This window comes from Anser anser, assembly GCF_964211835.1.
Source record: "Anser anser genome assembly, chromosome: 12".
Lineage (NCBI taxonomy): Eukaryota > Metazoa > Chordata > Aves > Anseriformes > Anatidae > Anser > Anser anser.
This window is the reverse complement of record NC_139733.1, coordinates 14,171,759-14,190,652: the sequence shown is the minus strand read 5'-3', so window position 1 is coordinate 14,190,652 and position 18,894 is coordinate 14,171,759. Positions and strand designations below refer to the sequence as shown.

The following is an 18,894-nucleotide window of genomic DNA, read 5'->3' as shown; positions in this document are numbered from 1 at the left end:
CGGGCCGCACCTGCCGCCGGCCGCTGACCCCCGGCAACGCGCCCCGTGGCTCTGCCCGGGCCTGGACGCGGCGGCGGCTGCGGCAGCAGCACCGGGAGCAATACCGGCGCCCCCCCCCCCCCCAGCGCGGCCCCGCCGCCCCTCACCTGCCGCCCCGCGCCGCGCCGCTCCCCGCCGCCCGCCCCGAGCCGCGGAGCGCCGGCCCCGCCCCCTCCGCCTCGCCCCGCCTCCCCCGCCGCGCTCCTCCAATAGCAGCCGGCCGAGCGCGGAGGCCACGCCCCCCTCCCGTTCCCCCCCCCCACTTTCCCACCCCAGCCCCGCGCTCGCGGACGGCGGCGGGCCCCCATTGGCTGCCGGCGGCGCGGGGGGCGTGGCTGGGGGGGGCCGCCCGCTCCCCTCAGCGGAGCCCGGCGGGGCGGGGGGGGGTGCCGGTGCCTCCTCCCTCACTCTGGGTGCGCCTCACGGAGTGTGTGAGGGGGAAGGAGCAGCGAGTCCCACTCCTGGATAAATAAATGAATAAATAAATAAATAAATACTCTTATAAAGAAGTAAATAAATAGATCGTGTGTCTGAGAGCATTGTCCAAATGCCTCTAGCGCCCGACCACCCCTCAGCGAAGAACCTTTTCCTCACATCCAGCCTGCCCCTCACTGGCACATTTTGGAAGAAGGCTGCTGGTGCGAGGCCCAGGGACTGAGGGGTCGCTAAATGTCTGCTCGCTTTGTTTTGCTCCACCAGCCTCTCTTGCTTCCACCCCCAAAATCCATTTTTTTGAGGTAAAAAAATACGCGTGAGGGGGTTAGAGGGTCCCGGTGCTTTGCTTGATCCTGTCCTGTGCTGAGGAACCCCGTACCCTTATCGCAAACTACATCCCGTTTGGGTTAGAGCTCACTGAACTGAACACTATCACCGTCTCACAAATCAGACATTTTAACTGCACCCAAAGCGCTTCCAATGAAATCCAGCTTTGGTGACTAAGAGCGTAAAAAAATACTTTTTTTTTTCCTTTGCTCCAACTCATTCCTGACTCCAAACACTAATCCCCTTTGTACATTTCCTCCAGAGCCAGTCCCGACCTGCAGCCCCTTCAGCCTGGTAAACATCTGCAAGCTTTATTTAAAAAGCAGCAAAAACCACCACAAAAACCAAGAGAGCACACTGGAAAAGAGCAGCTTTTCCTCCCGTCCCACGGCAGGGCTGGCTGAGGGAGCAGGGCAGAAAGCTGCCGTGTGCTGCAGGGCAGTTACAGCGCAGCCTTCCCACTCCTGTTCCTGCACTCACAGCCCTCAGAAGCCACCAGCACATCCTAAAACCACCACAGCACTACAATCTCCCTCTGCAGGGAGGAGTTTCGATTGCTCTGCATAAAAATCTTGTCCTGTTGTACAGACTAAACTAGAGAAGAAGCTAGTTCTCAAACGTTGCACAGCTGAAAACAGTATGACACAACAAACTTTACATTATGGGAAAAATTAAACAGTTTATTTCCATTTGTTCAGAAGCATTTTTATAGATTTAAATCCACAAAGGATTCTCCTCTGTAAAAGCCCTTGTTCATGTCTGCTTCTAAGCAGGTTAGCTAAGTTTCTTACGTAACTATTATGGTAATCACAAGACTAGCAGCTGCTTATACTCCTTTTGATTTTCTTCTTACTCTTCCTCCCATCCAAGCAGGGGATGAGACTGATTAAGAAAGTCATGAGGGTTATCTGAGTACTGTCTGTAGCTTCTGGCCATAAACTGCATCGAGAACAGTGACTTAGTGACTTAGTCAGGAGGTTGACCACATCTGCCCTACTTTAAAGCTGACTCCATTCCTTTCCAGTTTTCAGTTTGTCAGGGCATTTGGAAAGAGCATTAAGGTCTTTGTTATCCTCATTTGGGCACCCATGGTTTTGCGAGCAGCAGCCTGCTGATGTTTAAAGGTCTGCTTCTGAACACACCTTGCATAGCATGCAGCCCTAGAAGCGCCCAGCAGCCCGAAACCTGCAGGAACCCAGGGAGAGACTCTCTTAGCACCACCTGTTTGCACTGCTTTGTTTTTTTTTTTGGTTTTTTTTTTTTTCCTCCCCTCTGCAGGACACAGCAAAAGAACCTGGGAATGCTTGTGGCAATTCCTTTATCTCATAGATCTGTGGCCAAAACATTTACACGTGACATGCCCAGTGTCACCGTGAAGATTTCCAACACCAGAAGTGAAGGCTTCAGTCACACAGGCTATCACACTCACCTCCGTAAAGAGCAAGAACTAGAGGTGTTTGCTGAAGGAGATCAGTGTTGGGTGACCAGCTCACCGAATCAACACACATCTACATAGGTATATTTATGAATATATATACACGTGTGTATATATGTATATAACAAGTTTTGATGCAGAGGGCAGTTCCTGAGAGCTTATGATATGCCAATATTTAAATAGAATAATCTTTTTAATGGGTTAGCTTGCCTGAGGCAAACTCACAGAAAGGCCAATGTAGGCTGCAGCCATTTAAAACTAAAGGCTTATGGCAGAAGCATGCAAAGTTCTATTAAAAAGAGCTTTTTAAAAAATCCTTGTATAGTATTTCAAAATTGGTTGAGTAGGCACCTTGCAAATTTGATTCTGAAAAATAGTTACTAATGTGATACTTGTAGGGTCAGACTTCATGCATGTAGGTACAGCTGCAGTACACATTTTCCCTCTCTCCTGGTGCCTAACACCACACGACCCACAGGAAATGGACGATTATTTTCTTAGCTGAATGCTTTCTCATTCTGTTATAACTTGTGCTACAGGATAACCTGCACTAGGATGCCTGTGACGTCAAGTTGTCCATAGACTCTCCCACTCCCTCCCATTTACTGAAAAATAATAAATAATAATAAAAGCAGTGAGCCTTAGAACAAAGAAAGTTGAAAACACTTGACTGAATCCATACTGTCCCAGGGCAGGATCCATTTATATCTATATCAAACCTAGAAATGTTTATCTAAACTATCCTTAACTTCCCACGATGGAAACTCCAAACTCTTGCCACAACCAATTACCTGAATACTTAGCTCTCCATAAAAATAAAAACTGTGGCCCAGATGTCTTTTGCTGTATTTAAGCCCACACCTTCTTATGCTACCCACCAAATGTCAAACACCAGAGATTGCACTCCTCCATGTTTTGCGAGGCAGGTCATGAATATTAAACTTGCTAGCAAAAATCTGGCAATAAAACAGTTCTAAATATACTACGGACAAACCCAGCATTGTCTCTCCTTCAGTAGCTCACAAACCTCCCTCCTACTGCAAATCTCAATCCCATTCCTGAAGTAAACAGGACATTTCTAACTCCTTTCTAACTCCTCAGCTCCACAGTGAGGGAAGAATTTCTTGAAAAATTCTGTGGAAGAACCTGTCTTTGCTAAACATAGTTACAATTAAATTAACAGGAGCACCTGCAATTTCCAGCCAGGATCTTAGGCTGTCGGGACGTTCAAAACTTAAGTATTAATAAATATATATGCATGTACTGATTGTGATACCACAGATAGTCTCTTCTGTTTTGTACTCATAAGCAACATTTGATATTTCTTTCCTGACTGGAAGGAATGGCAAGTTTTCTCTTCAGAATGCACTTACTGTTAGAAGTCTGTACTGACCTCACTGAATGCCTTTTTTTTTTTTTCCCCATAGCCATTAGGCTGTTTGCTTTTGAGTTAACAGTGGTTTCTCATAGAGCAACAAGAACTCGAAAGAGCTTGGCAGGAGCCAAGCTCAGACCACTGCCGCTCATTTTTCTATAGTTATTGTCCACCAGCAGGCTTCCTGTCGCTGTTACTACGTTCCTGCTTAACTCAGCTTCTGTGTTTGGTTAACAGTGGAAATAACCTCAAACAGCACTGGCTTTCTCTGACCTACACATAATGCATCGGTCAATCCCCACCCTCATTAGCACCTGCAAAAAGTATTGCAATATTATACATCATATTGCAATGTTGTAAGCACCATCCTCTTAGCTGATGAACATTTGGGAAACACAGCTGGCTGAGCCATCCTACCCAGAGATGATTTTGCTTACAGAAAGAGCAAGAATGTGTCTGAAGTGCTTAATAAGCAGAATTCTCCTGCATGAGGAAAGCTTCAGCTCAAAGACCTCATTCTGAAAGCAAAACTCAACTACCCATTGTAAACTTTGTGAATAAATCTACACAGCGCTTTTTTTTTTTTTTTTAAACTAGTGTAGCCTAAGAAGAGGGCAACAATGAACCATTCACTTGGCCTTGCATGAATCATCAGGAGATGTCACTCTGTCTATAGAGCAAGTCACTGTCAGCACTGCAAATGTACCTGAACTAATGGGAGCACTCAGATAAAACACTGAAGCGTACAGCTGTGCTGGCTTTGTTCAAACTTGTGTATTTACCACCTGTGTTGCCATGACAGAGATTTAGCATAAAGTAGCGAACAGATTATGAGTACAGTCCGTGTCGCAGTGTCTTCCTGGATATTGCCTTCAGCTAGCTCAAGGTACAGCTGCTACTGCTGCAGCCACACCTTCTGGCTCTGGGGTACGCATATGGTGGAGTACCAAACTGCATGCCATTGCCACAACAAAGTGATGATTAATGCAGGATTGAGGGAACATACACATCTGTCCTCCTAATTGTTATTACAAGTTGTTTTTTTTCCTAATCGAAATGATTCTGCTGTCACTTCGCATGAGGATTTAGCGAGGAAGAGCACAACCACAGTAATCAGATGTAACAATGAATTCTGCCAGCTGTACGACACTGCACACAGAGAACCTATTCCTGAATCTTCCAAACCCCCCTTGGAGGACGAAATCCAGTTATTTTCATCTTGGTGTATATCACACCATCCCGCTCTTCTCAAATTTCAGGCTTTGTATTTTAAGCTCTCACTCATCACAGATCCATTTGCTACTGATCTCATTGACAGACTTTTCCTTCCTGTAACTCCAGGTTATTTTAAAGCTACCTACTATCATACCTTCTTTAAATGGAAAAAAGCAGATTGCTTTAAAACAATAAGCAACCCTTGATTTTCCTGTTCTTTATTTGTCATATACAAGTTTAACCTCAGACCCCTACTCATTTTCTGATGTTAGTCAAAAATACATGCGTTTCAGTGAATAGTGTTGCCTTTACTTTCATGTTTTGCCACCTAACATTCAGCATTTTAAAATCATGCTCACATATATAATCCATGTTTTTCAGTGATGATGAATATTGAAAATTCAGCCATTTACCTAGTAAGGGGGCCTGACATTAGGTGGTTAAACCAGAAAAAAAAAATACAATTCAGCAACTACTCAGCAACTACTTTTGGCAAACTACAAATGGAACCATTGTACTATCCCTTCCCCTTTAATTAAATACTTCTCTGATTTTCACCACTCTCCTGCAAAAAGTAGAACCCATAGAAACATTCATGAAATAAGAAATTGAAATAGTAGATTGATTTGAAAAATTGCATCAATCTGTGTGAGTTTCTCGATGAAGCTAAATGGATGGGAATTTTTATCCCAGGTCTCAAGCCATCAGACCAAACAGCTTCACTAACAAATGCTTGTTCACTTTACACACCAAATAATCAATATATAAATCAGCAGCAGTCCTTCCCAAAACCACCTTTTGCATATTTCATCTCTTACAAGTAGTGAATCATCGCAGGCCTTTCCTAATGCTGTTTATTCAGTTGTATTATAATAGCACTACCGATACCAAATGAAGTAGATGCCTCATCGAGCAAATGTCCCTGTCCCAAAGATCTTACAATCTTAGAAGCTTACAGTCAAAACCTCAAACTCTTTTCATATGGTTACTGGGCAAAAGAAAGGACTGACAGAAAAAAACAACAACAAAACATAGAGTGTATACTAAACAACTTCGTCATTGTGAAATGCTTACACAAAGGCACTGGAGCATGAAGTGAGGTTGGCAGCCCCTTACCGAGGTTTCACAGAAGTGCCCAGTAGAGCAGGAGTTCCAAGTTTGGTTTGCTTATCTGCTACCATCATAGGGAGAAAACTATTTCTTATCACAGTGAAACTAACAACTTTATGTTTGGCCATAGAGATGCTGACGTTTACCTGTTAAGACAGCATTTTTCTTCTTTCTGCCATTCTTCATCCCTTCCAAGAAAATAGGCAGCTGGACTTTTCACTTCTTCCCAAATATCATTTTGGAGTAGTTTGCATAGCACTATTACCATTAAAGTACCATCTTACAAACACCTGCTGTAGAAGAGCATTTTAATTTCCAGACAGGACAAAACTGAAAGAATAAAAACTGAAGACAGTTCCAATAAAAGATACTAGTAGGGATAAGAAAGTGATTGCTCCATAGATGATTACTACAACCACAAAATGGCTAGTGAATGATGGGTTAAGGAGGCTGTAGGGAAAGGACAATTGGCTTGCACCTGCAGAATAAACATCACCATACTTAATATATCTCTATCTGAATCCTTTTTCTCTCTCCCTGCCTATTAGCCTTCAATGGCATGGAGCTGTAACTAACATGGCTGAAGCTCCAGAAATGTTTTTGGACACTTCATTATAAACAGTTCTAGGAGAAAGCTACCACATGTAATTTAATCATGTTTTAAATATACCATCTGGCTGTACAGACTCATGAAGCTATACTTCGTACCATGATAACTTCAATCTTTCTTGGTTTACATTGCCCCTGCTGTTTGTTATATACCAAACTATTGGATTGTATCTAGAATAAACAAATAATAAAAAAAAAAACAGGTAAGGGCATACATATTTATCTGATTAGTAAAATGACTCCTAATGTTGTGTGTAGACAAACTGAAAAATTATGAATAAATCAGGAGTTAAATTATAAAGGATTACACATAAAGCACTTTGATCAATGCTAGATTAAAAATCATTTGAACTGAAAATCACAAATACAGCTCCAGAAGGTCACTGATTGGCATGATATGCAGTACCAGACTGCAGAAGAACGAAACCGTGAATGAAGTCAAGAGATGAAGCAATACAATTTCCTTCACTTGAGGAATTGAAAAACACACCGCAAGTGAAAGGCTTAGCATGGAGCCTGCAGCGGCAGAGGGACAGCCTTTACAAGTTTTCCAGCTGTACAGTAGAAAGCATAATGAGAAACACTAGCACAAATTTATGCGGACTTGTTCTCTAGGTACTTAGAGCGCAAGTTCACTTTTATTAATGTAGTAAATTACAGCAATTAGTTAGAGATCAGTTTCCTTTAAGTATAATATAGAGTACTGGCAGAGTAATAGCAAACACAGTACATGTGATTGCAGTGCTGTAAATAGAATTTCTCTTGATTTGTGATTCCAGTCTCCGCTCTGTGTCACACAATTCTAAGATCACATCTCTCACAGCAGAAGCCTGTCCCTTACCCTCTGCTGAAGGCCTTGGCATTGCTCTTTCCATAGGTCTGGAATGAACTGCAAGTTTAACGCTCTGCACGTCAGAAATTATTTGTGCTATACTTTCCTGCAGACTGTTAAACTGCTGTTGTAAACTCCCAAGACATGAACTGACTTGTTTAGTGTAGTTTAGCTGTTCCTTTAAAGGAATTAAAAGAGAATCTAGTTTTATGGAGTCATTCCTGTCTCCTCTTGCTAACAAAGCACCTTCTTTTATTTCCTGTGATGTCCTTGCTTGCAGCATGTTTTTCAGGTCTGCTATGACGTCACTGAGATCCTTCTGCTGCAAGTAATGGCTGGAGGCCTGTTCTTTGATGGCTTCTTGCAGGTTTATTGGGCCCTTCTGTGCTTCAAGCACCAAGACTTTTAATTCTTGCAGCCTTACTCGATTAACATAAGTGGAACCAAGAACACCTATAATGGCTCCCAGTACAGAGCCAATAATAGACCAGTTCTTTGTTTTCTCAGCTCTTGTTCGCTCTTTCTCGTGGCTTTCCCTTACAGCTGCAGAGAAGAGAGAGAATTTTTCTCGCTCAGATTCTTCTGCATTTAAGTAGGCAGCTCGGTATCTCTTCTCTTCCTGCAAGAAACACATTTTGATTTGAAGAAGCTATAAAATGAAGCTAAAAAAAGAGTGAAAAATGAAAATGATGGAAAAAAGGGAAACGAAGCATTAGTTCTGTTCAATAATTTTCCCTTTTAATTTTCTTTATTAATCCTACTTCAGTCAGCGAGACAATTTCAACTCAAACCTAAGAAATAGAAAAGGTCATCAAGAATTACAACTGAAGACCATCTACACAAGAATCTGTCACATGCTAATGACAGAAGAGTGGTACGCAGGGGCAAAGCTTTTCTCACCTCATCAGGTACACTTTGTTTGGCTGTGCCTACTTCTCCAAACACCACCTTCACCACACTTCTCTCTTTCAGTTCTAAGCCCCCTAAAACGGGAACTGAAAATAGGACTAAAAAGGATGTCCTGGATAGGTTAATTTTGTGAACATACATACTTCTCATTCTTTTGCCTCCTCTTTCTTTGCCTGCTCGCATGTACATCTTCCTTTTCTGCCTTTGCCAGCTTCAGCGTGGCAATTCCTTTTGTAAGCCACTGTATTTCAGCAAAACACCGGGAAGTTTTATGGTTAATTTTTCTGAAGTAAAATTCTGCTTTTTTTTAATAGTAGCTAACTTGCCTGTCAGCTAACTGCATTCCCCAAATTACCTCATTCTTCTAAGCACGCATTCCTCTTGTAAGACAGCGGTACCACCTTACAGACAGCGGTAATTTTAGCTCTACCTTCCTTCATAGTCATGCACAGCTCTGTTCTTCTTGAGATTTCATCTGCTCTTTGGAGCAGATCTTTTATTTGGACAGCTCTCTTTAGTTCTTTTCTGACGCTCTGTGCATTGATCCAGGAGCTCCATTTCAGCTCAGGTATGCGTACCCACTCCTTGCCTGAGCTTTGCCATAGGCATGCCTTTTTCCTGCTGTCCTTGCAGTTTCATTTGGATTTCTGGGCTGACTTTGGCTGCTACCTTGCCTTTATCTGTGACTGATGGACTGTTGATGAACGTGTTCCTATCGCCATGGTTCATCCGGGTGAGGTGCTGTAGGACTGCACCCTGTGGGTGCAGGATAACAACCCTGCCTGCGCTGTGGTCAACCTCAACTTCTTGCTCATCCTCCCTCGTGGAGCAGCCTGGCTCTTTTGCTCTCTGACAAAAGCCTTAGAAAATTGACTGGGTGTTGCAGCCAGATGGAAGGCAGATGAGAGTTTTGATGGGTTAACAGCCAGAAGTGAACTTTCCTCATCACAACGAATTAACCTTCCATGAATCCCAGCTTTCTGTTGACACGCACCTGTCACCACTCAAACAATTAGTTTTCTAGGTTCACTGTCTTCAGCTTTTGTCTCCAAATTCACTACCCTGTTGTAACATTACCATATGATTTCCATTGCATGTCAAATCATCTACAATAATTACTTTAATTAAAACAAGTATAATGAAGATTAGCTCAGACCACTGTTCTTCAACAGTAAGATGCATCTACAAAACCAGTCTCTACCAATAAAAGCAATGCACACAAATTTTCATTATATTTGCCATCACTCAAATACCAACAAGTTACCTGCAGCAACCTGTGTTCCAGAGTAGCCAGTTCTAAGTATTGGGTGTCATCCCGAGAGACCCTGTCCAAGCGGTCCCGAATTTCCTTCAGTTTAGTCTGTTGGGATTCTACATTTTCACGAGCCTCTCGTACTATGCCTCGAGCTATCATAAAGACATTTTCAGCCTGAGAAGAGAGATCATTTATTTTAGAGACTTATTACCAGCCAGATCAAAATTGCTAGTTATGTGAATTTCAGGGAGAAAACAAATAAAAGTGCACTCCATTACAATTCAGGGGATATGCTACATTTACTAAGATGACTAGATTAGAACACAATCATAATATCTGCACAGCCAGTTAAAGCAGAAAGAGTCACAGTTCTCTTTGGAGGCTCTTTCTTGCCTCATAGACAGTGTTCATACTTCATACTGATTAACTCATCATTTTAAAACTTTTTTTTTTTAATTTTATTTTTAATGTTTTGTCCACATTTACCTCTGTCACTTTTCCCTGAGCCTCTCGAACTTCATTAATGCCAACAAACTCTTCATATTTGTCCCACCAACTCTTCCCCGTTGCAGATATTTTTTGAAGGGAGTTTTTCCCCATAGCAGTCCCCGTTTCTGTCAGCCGACTGAGAAGACCCCTGGCCGTTTCTATTGCTGACTTGGCTTCAGGCTGCTTAGGTCCCGAGGAACAGTAAGTTCGCACTACGTGTAAATTCATTTTTTGACAGCACTTTATCATAAAATGGTGATATTGCAGGCCACAGGACACTGAGGATACACTTGATTTATATTTTACTGGCCCCATGTCTTGAATTTGAAGAAAAGTGCTGCAAGGATGAAGAAAAAAGTCATTAAAATAAGGCTGGTAAATACCTCTTAAAACTACATATACGTATCAGAACATGAATAAAATTCTAGAATGGCTAAACCATCACTAGTTTCATGCCATTACTCACCTAGGACATTTTCCACAGTTTTCAAAGGACAGTTCTGCCACAGATTCCTGTTTTTCTGCTGTTATTAAGTACTTCCACCATGCTTCTTGATTGCTGATTTACTCATTGCACAAATAGCAACCACATGTTACAGATCCAGTACCAGCAGGAGTAGCTTCACAGTAATTTAATGCTTCAGTGTAGAAGTGACTGCCGTAGGAAATTTTGTTCTGTGTTTTCACATTTGAACTCGGTGTACTGTGTCACATGTGCTAACAGTTCTGGAAAAGAACAGAAAAAAAATGAGAGAGAGGGGTAAAAAAAAAAAAAAGCTCAAAGAGGTAAAGAAATGGGGCTCGATCATTCCCTGTGTTTTAGGCTCCACAGATATACGAAGCTTTGAAGAGTGGAAAGCCAAACACACAAAGGGCAGAGAGAAAACACAGAAGTACTAAAGCATACGTGAGTTTTTTCTGACTGACTACCTACAAAACTAAAATATAAGGAAGAGCCAAAAGATCATACGAGCATCAGGTAATGACTTCAGAGTTATGCAGACATTTTAAATAGCCTTAAAATTCCTGCTTACCCTGCAAAAACAGACTGCTTATTCCTGTTTAATGCCTGCATTGATGTGTAAAGAAGATTTTAATTTTCTACTTAGCCCCTTCCTCTAAAAGTTATAAACAAGCAAACTTTCAACTGAGGCTTTTTATGGAGTTTGGGTATGGCTATACAAGGTTTTGACCAAAACAATAAAAAAAAAAAAACAAAACAACACATGGAGAGAGCCTGATACTTGGTGCATGCTTTTCGTTAATTAAAAAAGTTTTACACATGAATTTTCTTTTCTTTTTCACTCGAGGGTGGTGAGGCACAGGCTGCCCAGAGGAGCTGTGGCTGCCCCGCCCCTGGAGCTGTTCAAGGCCCGGTTGGATGAGGCCCTGAGCAACCTGACCTAGTGGGTGGCATCCCTGCCATGGCAGGCGTGTTGGAACCAGATGATCTTTAGGGTCCCTTCCAACCCGAGCCGTTCTGATTCTGTGCCTTCAGGTGCCAACGACACCACAGGCGTGTCCCCCGGAGGGGATTCTCCCGGAGGAAGACGTTTGGGGTCAGCCTTTGACCCCGGCTGCTGCCTCTGACCGCCTGCTCACGCCCCGTTACCCAACCCCGTCACAAGGCAGCGACGCCGAGCAGCCCCGGGGCCGCAGTACCCGTAATAAGGCGGCGCACCACAACGCCGGGGCCCCCCGCCCCCCCTCCCCGTGCCCCCGCTTACCGCCCCGCGCTCCCTCCTCACCTCAGGCGGCCGGGAGCCGCCCCGGGCGGCGCTGCCGCATCTCGCGGCGGTCCCTGCCGCCGCCACCCCCCCCCGGTTCCCGGTTCCCCCCCGGCTCTGCCTGCCCCAGGCCCTGCCCTACCTGCCCCGGGCCCGGCCCGGAAGCGGAAGCCACCGAGCTACGGCGGCGGCGCGGGGCCGGGCGGAAGCGGGCGGCTGAGGCGCGGAGCGGCGCGGAGGGGAGCGGGCACCATGTCGGGCCGGGAGGGTAAGGGGAAGGGCCGGGGCCGCCGGTGCCGCGCCGCGCCTCGCCGCGCCTCGCCTCACGGAGCTCTCTGTCTTTGCAGGCGGCAAGAAGAAGCCGCTGAAACAGCCGAAGAAGCAGTCCAAGGACCTGGATGAGGTAGGCCGGCGGGGGGGGCTTCCCCTTCCCCATCCCCTTCCCCATCCCCTTCCCCATCCCCTTCCCCTTCCCCTTCCCCATCCCCTTCCCCATCCCCTTCCCCATCCCCTTCCCCATCCCCTTCCCCATCCCCTTCCCCATCCCCTTCCCCATCCCCTTCCCCATCCCCTTCCCCATCCCCTTCCCCATCCCCTTCCCCATCCCCTTCCCCATCCCCTTCCCCATCCCCTTCCCCATCCCCTTCCCCTTCCCTTCTCATCTTTTCCCCTTCCCCTTCTTCTCCTTCCCTTCCCGCCCCACAAACTCGGTCCCAATGACCTAGGGTAGGAACTGACACCGTGGGTTGTCAGCTGGTGAAGCAGCTAGAGGTACTGGTGAACCTCGTGTTAACGGCACGTAAACAGAAGGGCAGAGGTAAGCTGTTGCTGCTTCTGAGGATTGTGGAGGGTGGGTGAGGCAGCAGGGGCTGGAAAAAGATAGGTGTGATGGCTCTTTGAAAGATGAATTGGTAACTTTATAAATAAGCGTTGTTGCCAGAGAAGTGTTAGACACAATTAAGGGCTTAGAAGCTTCCAACTTACAACAACGTAAAAGCTGAAAACCAGCATGGATTGTAGTAAGGCTACCAGACAAAGGCAACTGTGATCTGCAGCAGGGCAGAGCTCTGCGTATGGGGAGAAGGACAGTAAATATCAAGTTCTTGATAACTGCCAAAACCTGGGTAGAAACAGGACCTAGGGAAGTGACGGAGGTGAACAGGCAGGTAGCTGCTCAGTCACACTCTAAAAGCAGTTACTGACCCTTCAGTGTCCGACCGCAAGGATATATTGACTGGGGGATGGCAAGATTTTGTCTTACATCGGAGTCTAACGTTTTGATTACTGCCATGGTTGGCCAGCTGACTAACTTACTGACAGTTCTGCTGTTGTCTTTGTAGAAAAAATTTGGAGGGGCCACAGACTGTCAAAAGGACAAGACTAGTGATCAAAGTAATCTTAAATTGGAGAAAGCTTGAAGGAAAGCAAAGGGATTTGTTTAACTAAGCATGTATGCTATGGCCCTTTCTTTGGAAAGAACGATTAACTTGTAAGATACAAGGAGAAGGAGTGGCTAAACTTCAGGTGCACCTGAAAGGATTTGAGACAGACCATACGCTAAACGTGTACCAAGAAAATCAGGTGTTGCAAAACAAAAGAAAACAAAAGAAAAAATCACACAGGCCATAAAAAGAAAATATTGTGTGGCAAATGTGATATAGTAACATTTCCTTTCCTCTCAGCAGAGCGGTAGCATGTGTGGGCTTTGCGTTGATCCACTTTTTGTTGTCTTTTTATAGCATGGTAGAGAGTGATTTACTAGTAAAGACATAATAGTTTACAGAAAAAAAATCCTGGAAAACCTGAAGAGAGAAACAGTGTTTTGTTCTCTTGGGGGGGGAAAAGGGAAGTAAAAAGCTCACATTGTAGCAAGGGAAGTTTCAGCATGAAGAAGAGGAAAATTTTCCAGTTTTAAGGAAGCTGAGCCATGGACTGGACTGGTGAGGAATCTCAAAATCCTGAGTGTCAAGGAAAAACCCTACAGTCCCTTTCAGCCTTGCTGTCTATGAAGACTGTACGTGTTAGAACATTACATTTCTTTCTCCTTGCTTGTCAGTTTTAAATTTTTTTGGGGAGGAGGAGATGCTAACACGCTCTGTTGCTCTTTTCTTTAGACAGATCTGGCGTTTAAACAAAAGCAGAAGGAGGAGCAAAAGAAACTTGAGGAGATGAAAGCAAAGGCTGCTGGAAAAGGGCCCCTCGGTAAGTGAGGTGCCATACTGAGACGAAAAAAAAGGGGGGCTTTCTGGCTTCAAAAGTCTAATGGTTTTGCTTGTACCTGTAAGTTATTCAACATGACTAGTAGGTTGATGGCAGTTGCAGATGATAAATAACAAAGAGACGCTAATTCTACTTATTTATTTATTTATTTTACTGTGCAATTTCACCCCCAAATTACCGATGCAGTTTCTGGTTTATCAGGTATAACTGTACAGGGCATGCTAAGCTGTTCTAGTGGGACGGTGGAGAGAGATTTGGGCTCTTATTTTAGCATACCGCCCTTTTCTTTCCAGGTATATTAAGAAACACGTAGGCTTTGCCACAGTTCTGAAAGTTTAACAAATGCAGTAATTGTTTTCTTAAAGAATTAATTTCAAGAGTAGGAGATTCCTGGCAGGAAAAAAAAAAAAAAAAAAAACAACAAAAACCCAACGCACTGACTGGAAATAAGTCTGGCTTCAGTGCTTTTGCTTAAGTGACTGTGCAGTATGCTATGCTGTGGGAGAAGTTTTGCAGACTGTGTTTTGATGGTGTGTCCAGCCCAGTCTTTATTTCAGACAGTGGTACTAGCAGGTTCTGTCGGCGTGAGGCTGTCCAGTCACCTTGTACTCCTCCAGCATTTGCAGTGATCGCATTAGGGATGTTGAGGGGTACATCCTGCCTATTCCCTGTAGGTGCTTTTGGCCTGTGGTCCGTTAACATGGCTAATCCCTTCTCCATTCTATAAAGACCATTAAACTTTACCTTTTGCTTCTTAATCTTTAGAAAAAAATAAATATTGAGAGGTGCTAAAAGGACCTTTCCAGCAATCCCACAGCAAGTTCAGTTTCACTAACTACGCTTGTGTGGAATCTTGTCAGATGCTGTTTGGAAATATGAAATCCCTTGGATTCACTTTATCTGCACGCTAAATGATAGCCTTAGAGGGTTCCAGCAGGACAGCGAGTAAGGATTTACCATTTACAGAAGTCCTGTTAACTTTCACGAGGCTGTTTATCCATTTGCTTTATTACAGACTTTATTATCTTGCCAGAGACCAAGGTCAGACTTGCTGGTCCTTAGTTCTCTAGTTTCTTCCCAGAACCCTTCCTGTATCTGGGAGCTGTGCTGGCAGCGTAGCTGGCAGATCACAAGCACAGAAGAGTAACACGAAAACAGTCCTCTGACATGGTGGCTGTAATGATAAGTTACAAATCCTAGCCAGCAGTTCTGCAATTTCATATTTGAGTTGATGTTCTTGGAGTGGAATGCAATCCAGTTCCACTAACGTGGGATATTTCTTGTCTGTTTATCTCAAATTAATCTAGCTCCTCTGATTTATCTGCTTACAAAAAATGTGCTGGGTGTGGGACTTACAGAATGTCTTTGGCATTACATGCTGCTGCAAAAAAATTCCCTGAACCTCCCTTCTGTGTCCTTACCATCCTAAACTTGTTCTGTGTAGCGCGCTTCAGATGCGAGTACTTCTGTATTTCTTGATCATTCTTACGTCGTTATTACTCTGTCTTTTTCTAGATGAATTTCAGTCACCTGGTCCCTGTCCAATGAGAGCAACAGCAGACAGTGATTATTGTATTATTACAGCAAGGCAACACTGTTGGAACACAGTGCAAAGTCTGCTGTTGACTATCAGCCCCTGCAGCCACGAATGCTGTAGTCCTCCTATGCTTTTCTCCTTTTCACTGGTCATAGATGACACATGCTGTAAAAAACAGCATTTGACCAAAAAAGTGCTGCATTTGTTGCTGTGTTAATATGTGGTGTTCCTTGAACCCTGCTTTATGCTCTTCAGTAATGGGGAACGCAAAGGCTCTTGTAATTCCAGTACCTGCTACAGTAGAGCTTCAATCCCAACTGGGGGCTCTGTTGTGTTTTTTTTTTTTCAGAAATACTGATGCTTTTATCCCCTTAGCCTTAAATTTGGTTTGACCAGGCTGTACTCCTGTTGTATAAGAAATAAACAATGCAGGGTGTGCTTGGAAGAGCACAGGAATGGTTGAAATAATTAGTTCTGTTGTAGGTTTAGGAGGCGTATTTGGTTCCAGGGGAGACTTGGTTTCTAACGTTAAGTTACTCATTTAGAGTAAAGTCTGTAAGATCACAGAGGAGAGTAACACATGCAAAGGCAAAACCAACTCTCTGGTGGGGATCTGAGTTGTACGGGCAGTCTAGCGGGGATTTGATTTTATAAAGAACTAAACTTGCAGCTAAGCTCTCTGTCAGTTGCCTAACCAGTTGTGTTGTTTCTTTTGGCAGCCAGTGGTGGAATAAAGAAGTCTGGCAAAAAGTAGCGTGATCGAGCTACAATGTAAGGTGTGATCGAATTGTTCAATGGCCGTGCAACATTCAGAACATCAAGACAACTCGCTAGCGCTTAGGTAACATTGTACATTTTGTTTAGTCAGAATAAAACTTTTTTGTTAAGAGGTGATATTTTCTCTTTACCTGTAGGCTTTGTTTTAAAATTGGCTTTGCTGGATTACACTGGAAATGAAACTTCTTGAAGATTACTTGTGACCTTCTGTAGGTTGAGTGCATCTGCTGGTTTGGTAGTCATTTAGGAGAACAAGTTTAAAGTTCTGCACCTTTTTTTTTTTTTGAGAATGAGGGCTAGGGCCTGAGTATTAAACTTGTACAGATTTTAACCTGGAGGCTCAGGGTTACTTGCAACTGTGCAAGGTGTGGCTAGATCAGCACATGCTCTCATAAGAGCTGGTAGTTCTCTCTAAATGAAAAGATGGGCTATACTGCCATCACCAGAGAAGTGGTTAACTTGGGGACAACCACTACCCAAAATAAACCATTTTTGTAGTTGCTGCTTAGGTATACTGCAGCGCCGTGCCCCTTGCTGTTGTCCTACAAATAGCCGCCTACACCTTCTTTTCCTTGAATTCCTGCAAGAGCTCCTTTATGCTCACAGCAATGCCCTTGGGGGAGGGCGTAGGAGGAGGGGGCGCGGTGCTTATGTGACTAGAAGTGAATAGCAGCGATGATACGCTGGGTATGGAAACTCTGGGGAAGGGGTGTCACCTTGTTGAGACAGGGGCGAAGGGGGGAAGAATTAATGCAGGCTGCTCCCTTCCTGAGTGAAGGGCGATGGCAGGACAGAAGCTCCCTGTGCGGGGTGGGCAGGTGGTGGGGGGCGCTGCTGTGGAAGAGGCAGCGGATGTGGGCTGGCTGGGCTCCTAGGGAAGAGCCCTGAGACCTGTGGACACACACGAGGTGCTGCTGGAGGTTCCCTAGCTGGGTGGGGACCCCTCAGGACATGGTGCCCCCCATCCTAGGCTGCAGCCACCATGATCTGCCTGGCCCAGTGCGCGCGCCCCAGGCCCAGCCTGGCTGGCTGTCACCTGGCGGGCCCCCCTCAGTGGGTCTCCTGCTTGGTGGGCCAGGCTTTTGTCTGGGGGCCCTCAGCCCGAACCGCTTGGCAGGCTGCCTGGAGCAGCAAGAAGCCGTGCCTCCGCACTGAGAAACCTTCGGACGCCTTTCCCCTCCCCGGCTGGGCTCATCTGTGCAAGCAGAGTGCTCTCCAGCGCATGGATGAGGTCTTGGAAGAGGACTGAAAGATGTTGGGCATGGTTTTTCACATGATTTTCAAAGAAGCAGGCACTTCGACTTCAGGAAGCTCAAAGAAATAATTCACACGTCAGCAAAACGCTGCCGGCTACGCCATGGAAGTACATCGTGTGCCATTTCAGGCTGGGAAGCACAGATGAATGAAACTGCGAATTCAAAGTGCTCGGGGAGGCTGAGCAAGCAAAGAACAAAGCTGAGTTATCAGGGATAATAAACTTGCTTCAGATCTTGCTTGAAGGTGGAAATGTGCAACATTGAAGATTTCCAACCATACACGAAGAAAATATGACTGCAAACTCCCCTCTGTAATCATGAGAGGGTATCAATATTTACATAGCTCAGTTCATACCTAGTTTGAGGCATCTTCAACACTACCCAGAACTTCCATTGATAGAAAATTATTCTATGAGAACTCTTGTAGTATTGTAGCTTGGATTTGTGGTATTGTGTACACTCCCCTTAAAGCGAAAGTGGCTCTGAACTAGACATTGCAATGAGTCATTGTAAGCAACCTTGGAAGATTTTCACCCAAAATACAGATTATTTTTTTTCCACAAAAGATGCCCATTTTCTGTCTCTCTCTGTAAATATTTTTGCTTTAAAAAAAGGAAAAATACTCTGACAAAGGCTGGTGCCTCTGTCTCAAAAAAGATATACGAACACATTCTCGTTGAAGGGCAACATTCCTTCTCTCCTTTCTTGGTATTTTCTATGGCTAGGATAAATGACTGGGTAATTCTTTCTGTGCAGAAAAAAACACCATTTTCTTCTTCAAACACTAACAATCATATGCAGTATTCTGCTTGCCTCCCAGGTATTCCTATTTTAGTGGAGCTTTGCAAGACAGCAAGTACCAGATCACAGCTTTAAGTATTTCTGGAAACCTCTGACCTCTGTAATGAGATGTGGAGCGTACAAAACTACTACCAAGGTGACTATGTTAAAAGGACTGGAATAAAAACTCTGACTGAGCACCAGCTCTGTCTCTGTCTGTGGGAGCCAGTGGTAGAAGAGTGTAATTCACAGCTATCTTCATACCTAGCGCTGCAGCAACTGCTTCCATTAACCCAGTGAAGAGCAACAAATGATAAGAAAGGGAATGAAAAGGTTTCCAAATGAGCCCTTTGTGTTTACCGTGCTTTATTAAAAAGCTTCAGCAAGGATAAAACGTGCTGAATGGCTCACTTAAACTAGAGAAATCATGTGAAATCTTGGAGTGGGAGTTTTTAATTCTTAATACCTGTTCCGGTCAAAAGGCGAGCTGAACACAAACTATTGCGAAGCAACCAGACGTTGGTCTGCGACCAAGATGCTTTTAAGAAAGGTATTGGGCAGGAACGC

At 44.5% G+C, this 18,894-nt stretch overlaps 3 protein-coding genes across 7 annotated transcripts in view; 1 reads left to right on the top strand and 2 right to left on the bottom strand.

Moving 5' to 3' along the window:
- The window catches only part of PLXNB1 (plexin B1), a 76,190-nt gene extending 75,967 nt beyond the window's left edge, over positions 1-223 (bottom strand). Inside the window, exon 1 of one of the 3 annotated variants that reach the window (XM_083796099.1) lies at positions 147-223. The gene's annotated coding sequence lies outside the window, so the exon portion shown is untranslated. Of the gene's footprint in view, positions 1-10; positions 30-146 lie in introns of those variants that run through there. The other 2 variants (XM_083796097.1, XM_083796100.1) reach the window with 2 other exon arrangements.
- A 6,915-nt stretch (positions 224-7,138) lies between these two features.
- Positions 7,139-12,036, bottom strand: CCDC51 (coiled-coil domain containing 51). 3 transcript variants are annotated; one of them, XM_083796211.1, is made up of 5 exons: positions 11,900-12,036; positions 10,497-10,756; positions 10,028-10,367; positions 9,551-9,715; positions 7,139-7,996 (listed from the first exon to the last, which is right to left on the bottom strand). In XM_083796211.1, the coding sequence occupies exons 3-5, from the start codon at positions 10,343-10,345 to the stop codon at positions 7,220-7,222; spliced, it is 1,260 nt and encodes a 419-aa protein (XP_083652337.1). In that variant the 5' UTR covers positions 10,346-10,367; positions 10,497-10,756; positions 11,900-12,036; the 3' UTR covers positions 7,139-7,219. The 3 variants fall into 3 exon arrangements, with proteins under 3 accessions (XP_083652337.1, XP_083652339.1, XP_083652338.1); XM_083796213.1 differs by having other exon boundaries at positions 11,779-11,907; XM_083796212.1 differs by lacking the exon at positions 11,900-12,036 and adding an exon at positions 11,434-11,676.
- TMA7 (translation machinery associated 7 homolog) lies at positions 11,948-16,405 on the top strand. The gene is made up of 4 exons (XM_083796230.1): positions 11,948-12,025; positions 12,105-12,160; positions 13,872-13,959; positions 16,234-16,405. The coding sequence occupies exons 1-4, from the start codon at positions 12,010-12,012 to the stop codon at positions 16,266-16,268; spliced, it is 195 nt and encodes a 64-aa protein (XP_083652356.1). The 5' UTR covers positions 11,948-12,009; the 3' UTR covers positions 16,269-16,405.
- The last annotated feature ends 2,489 nt before the right edge of the window (positions 16,406-18,894 follow it).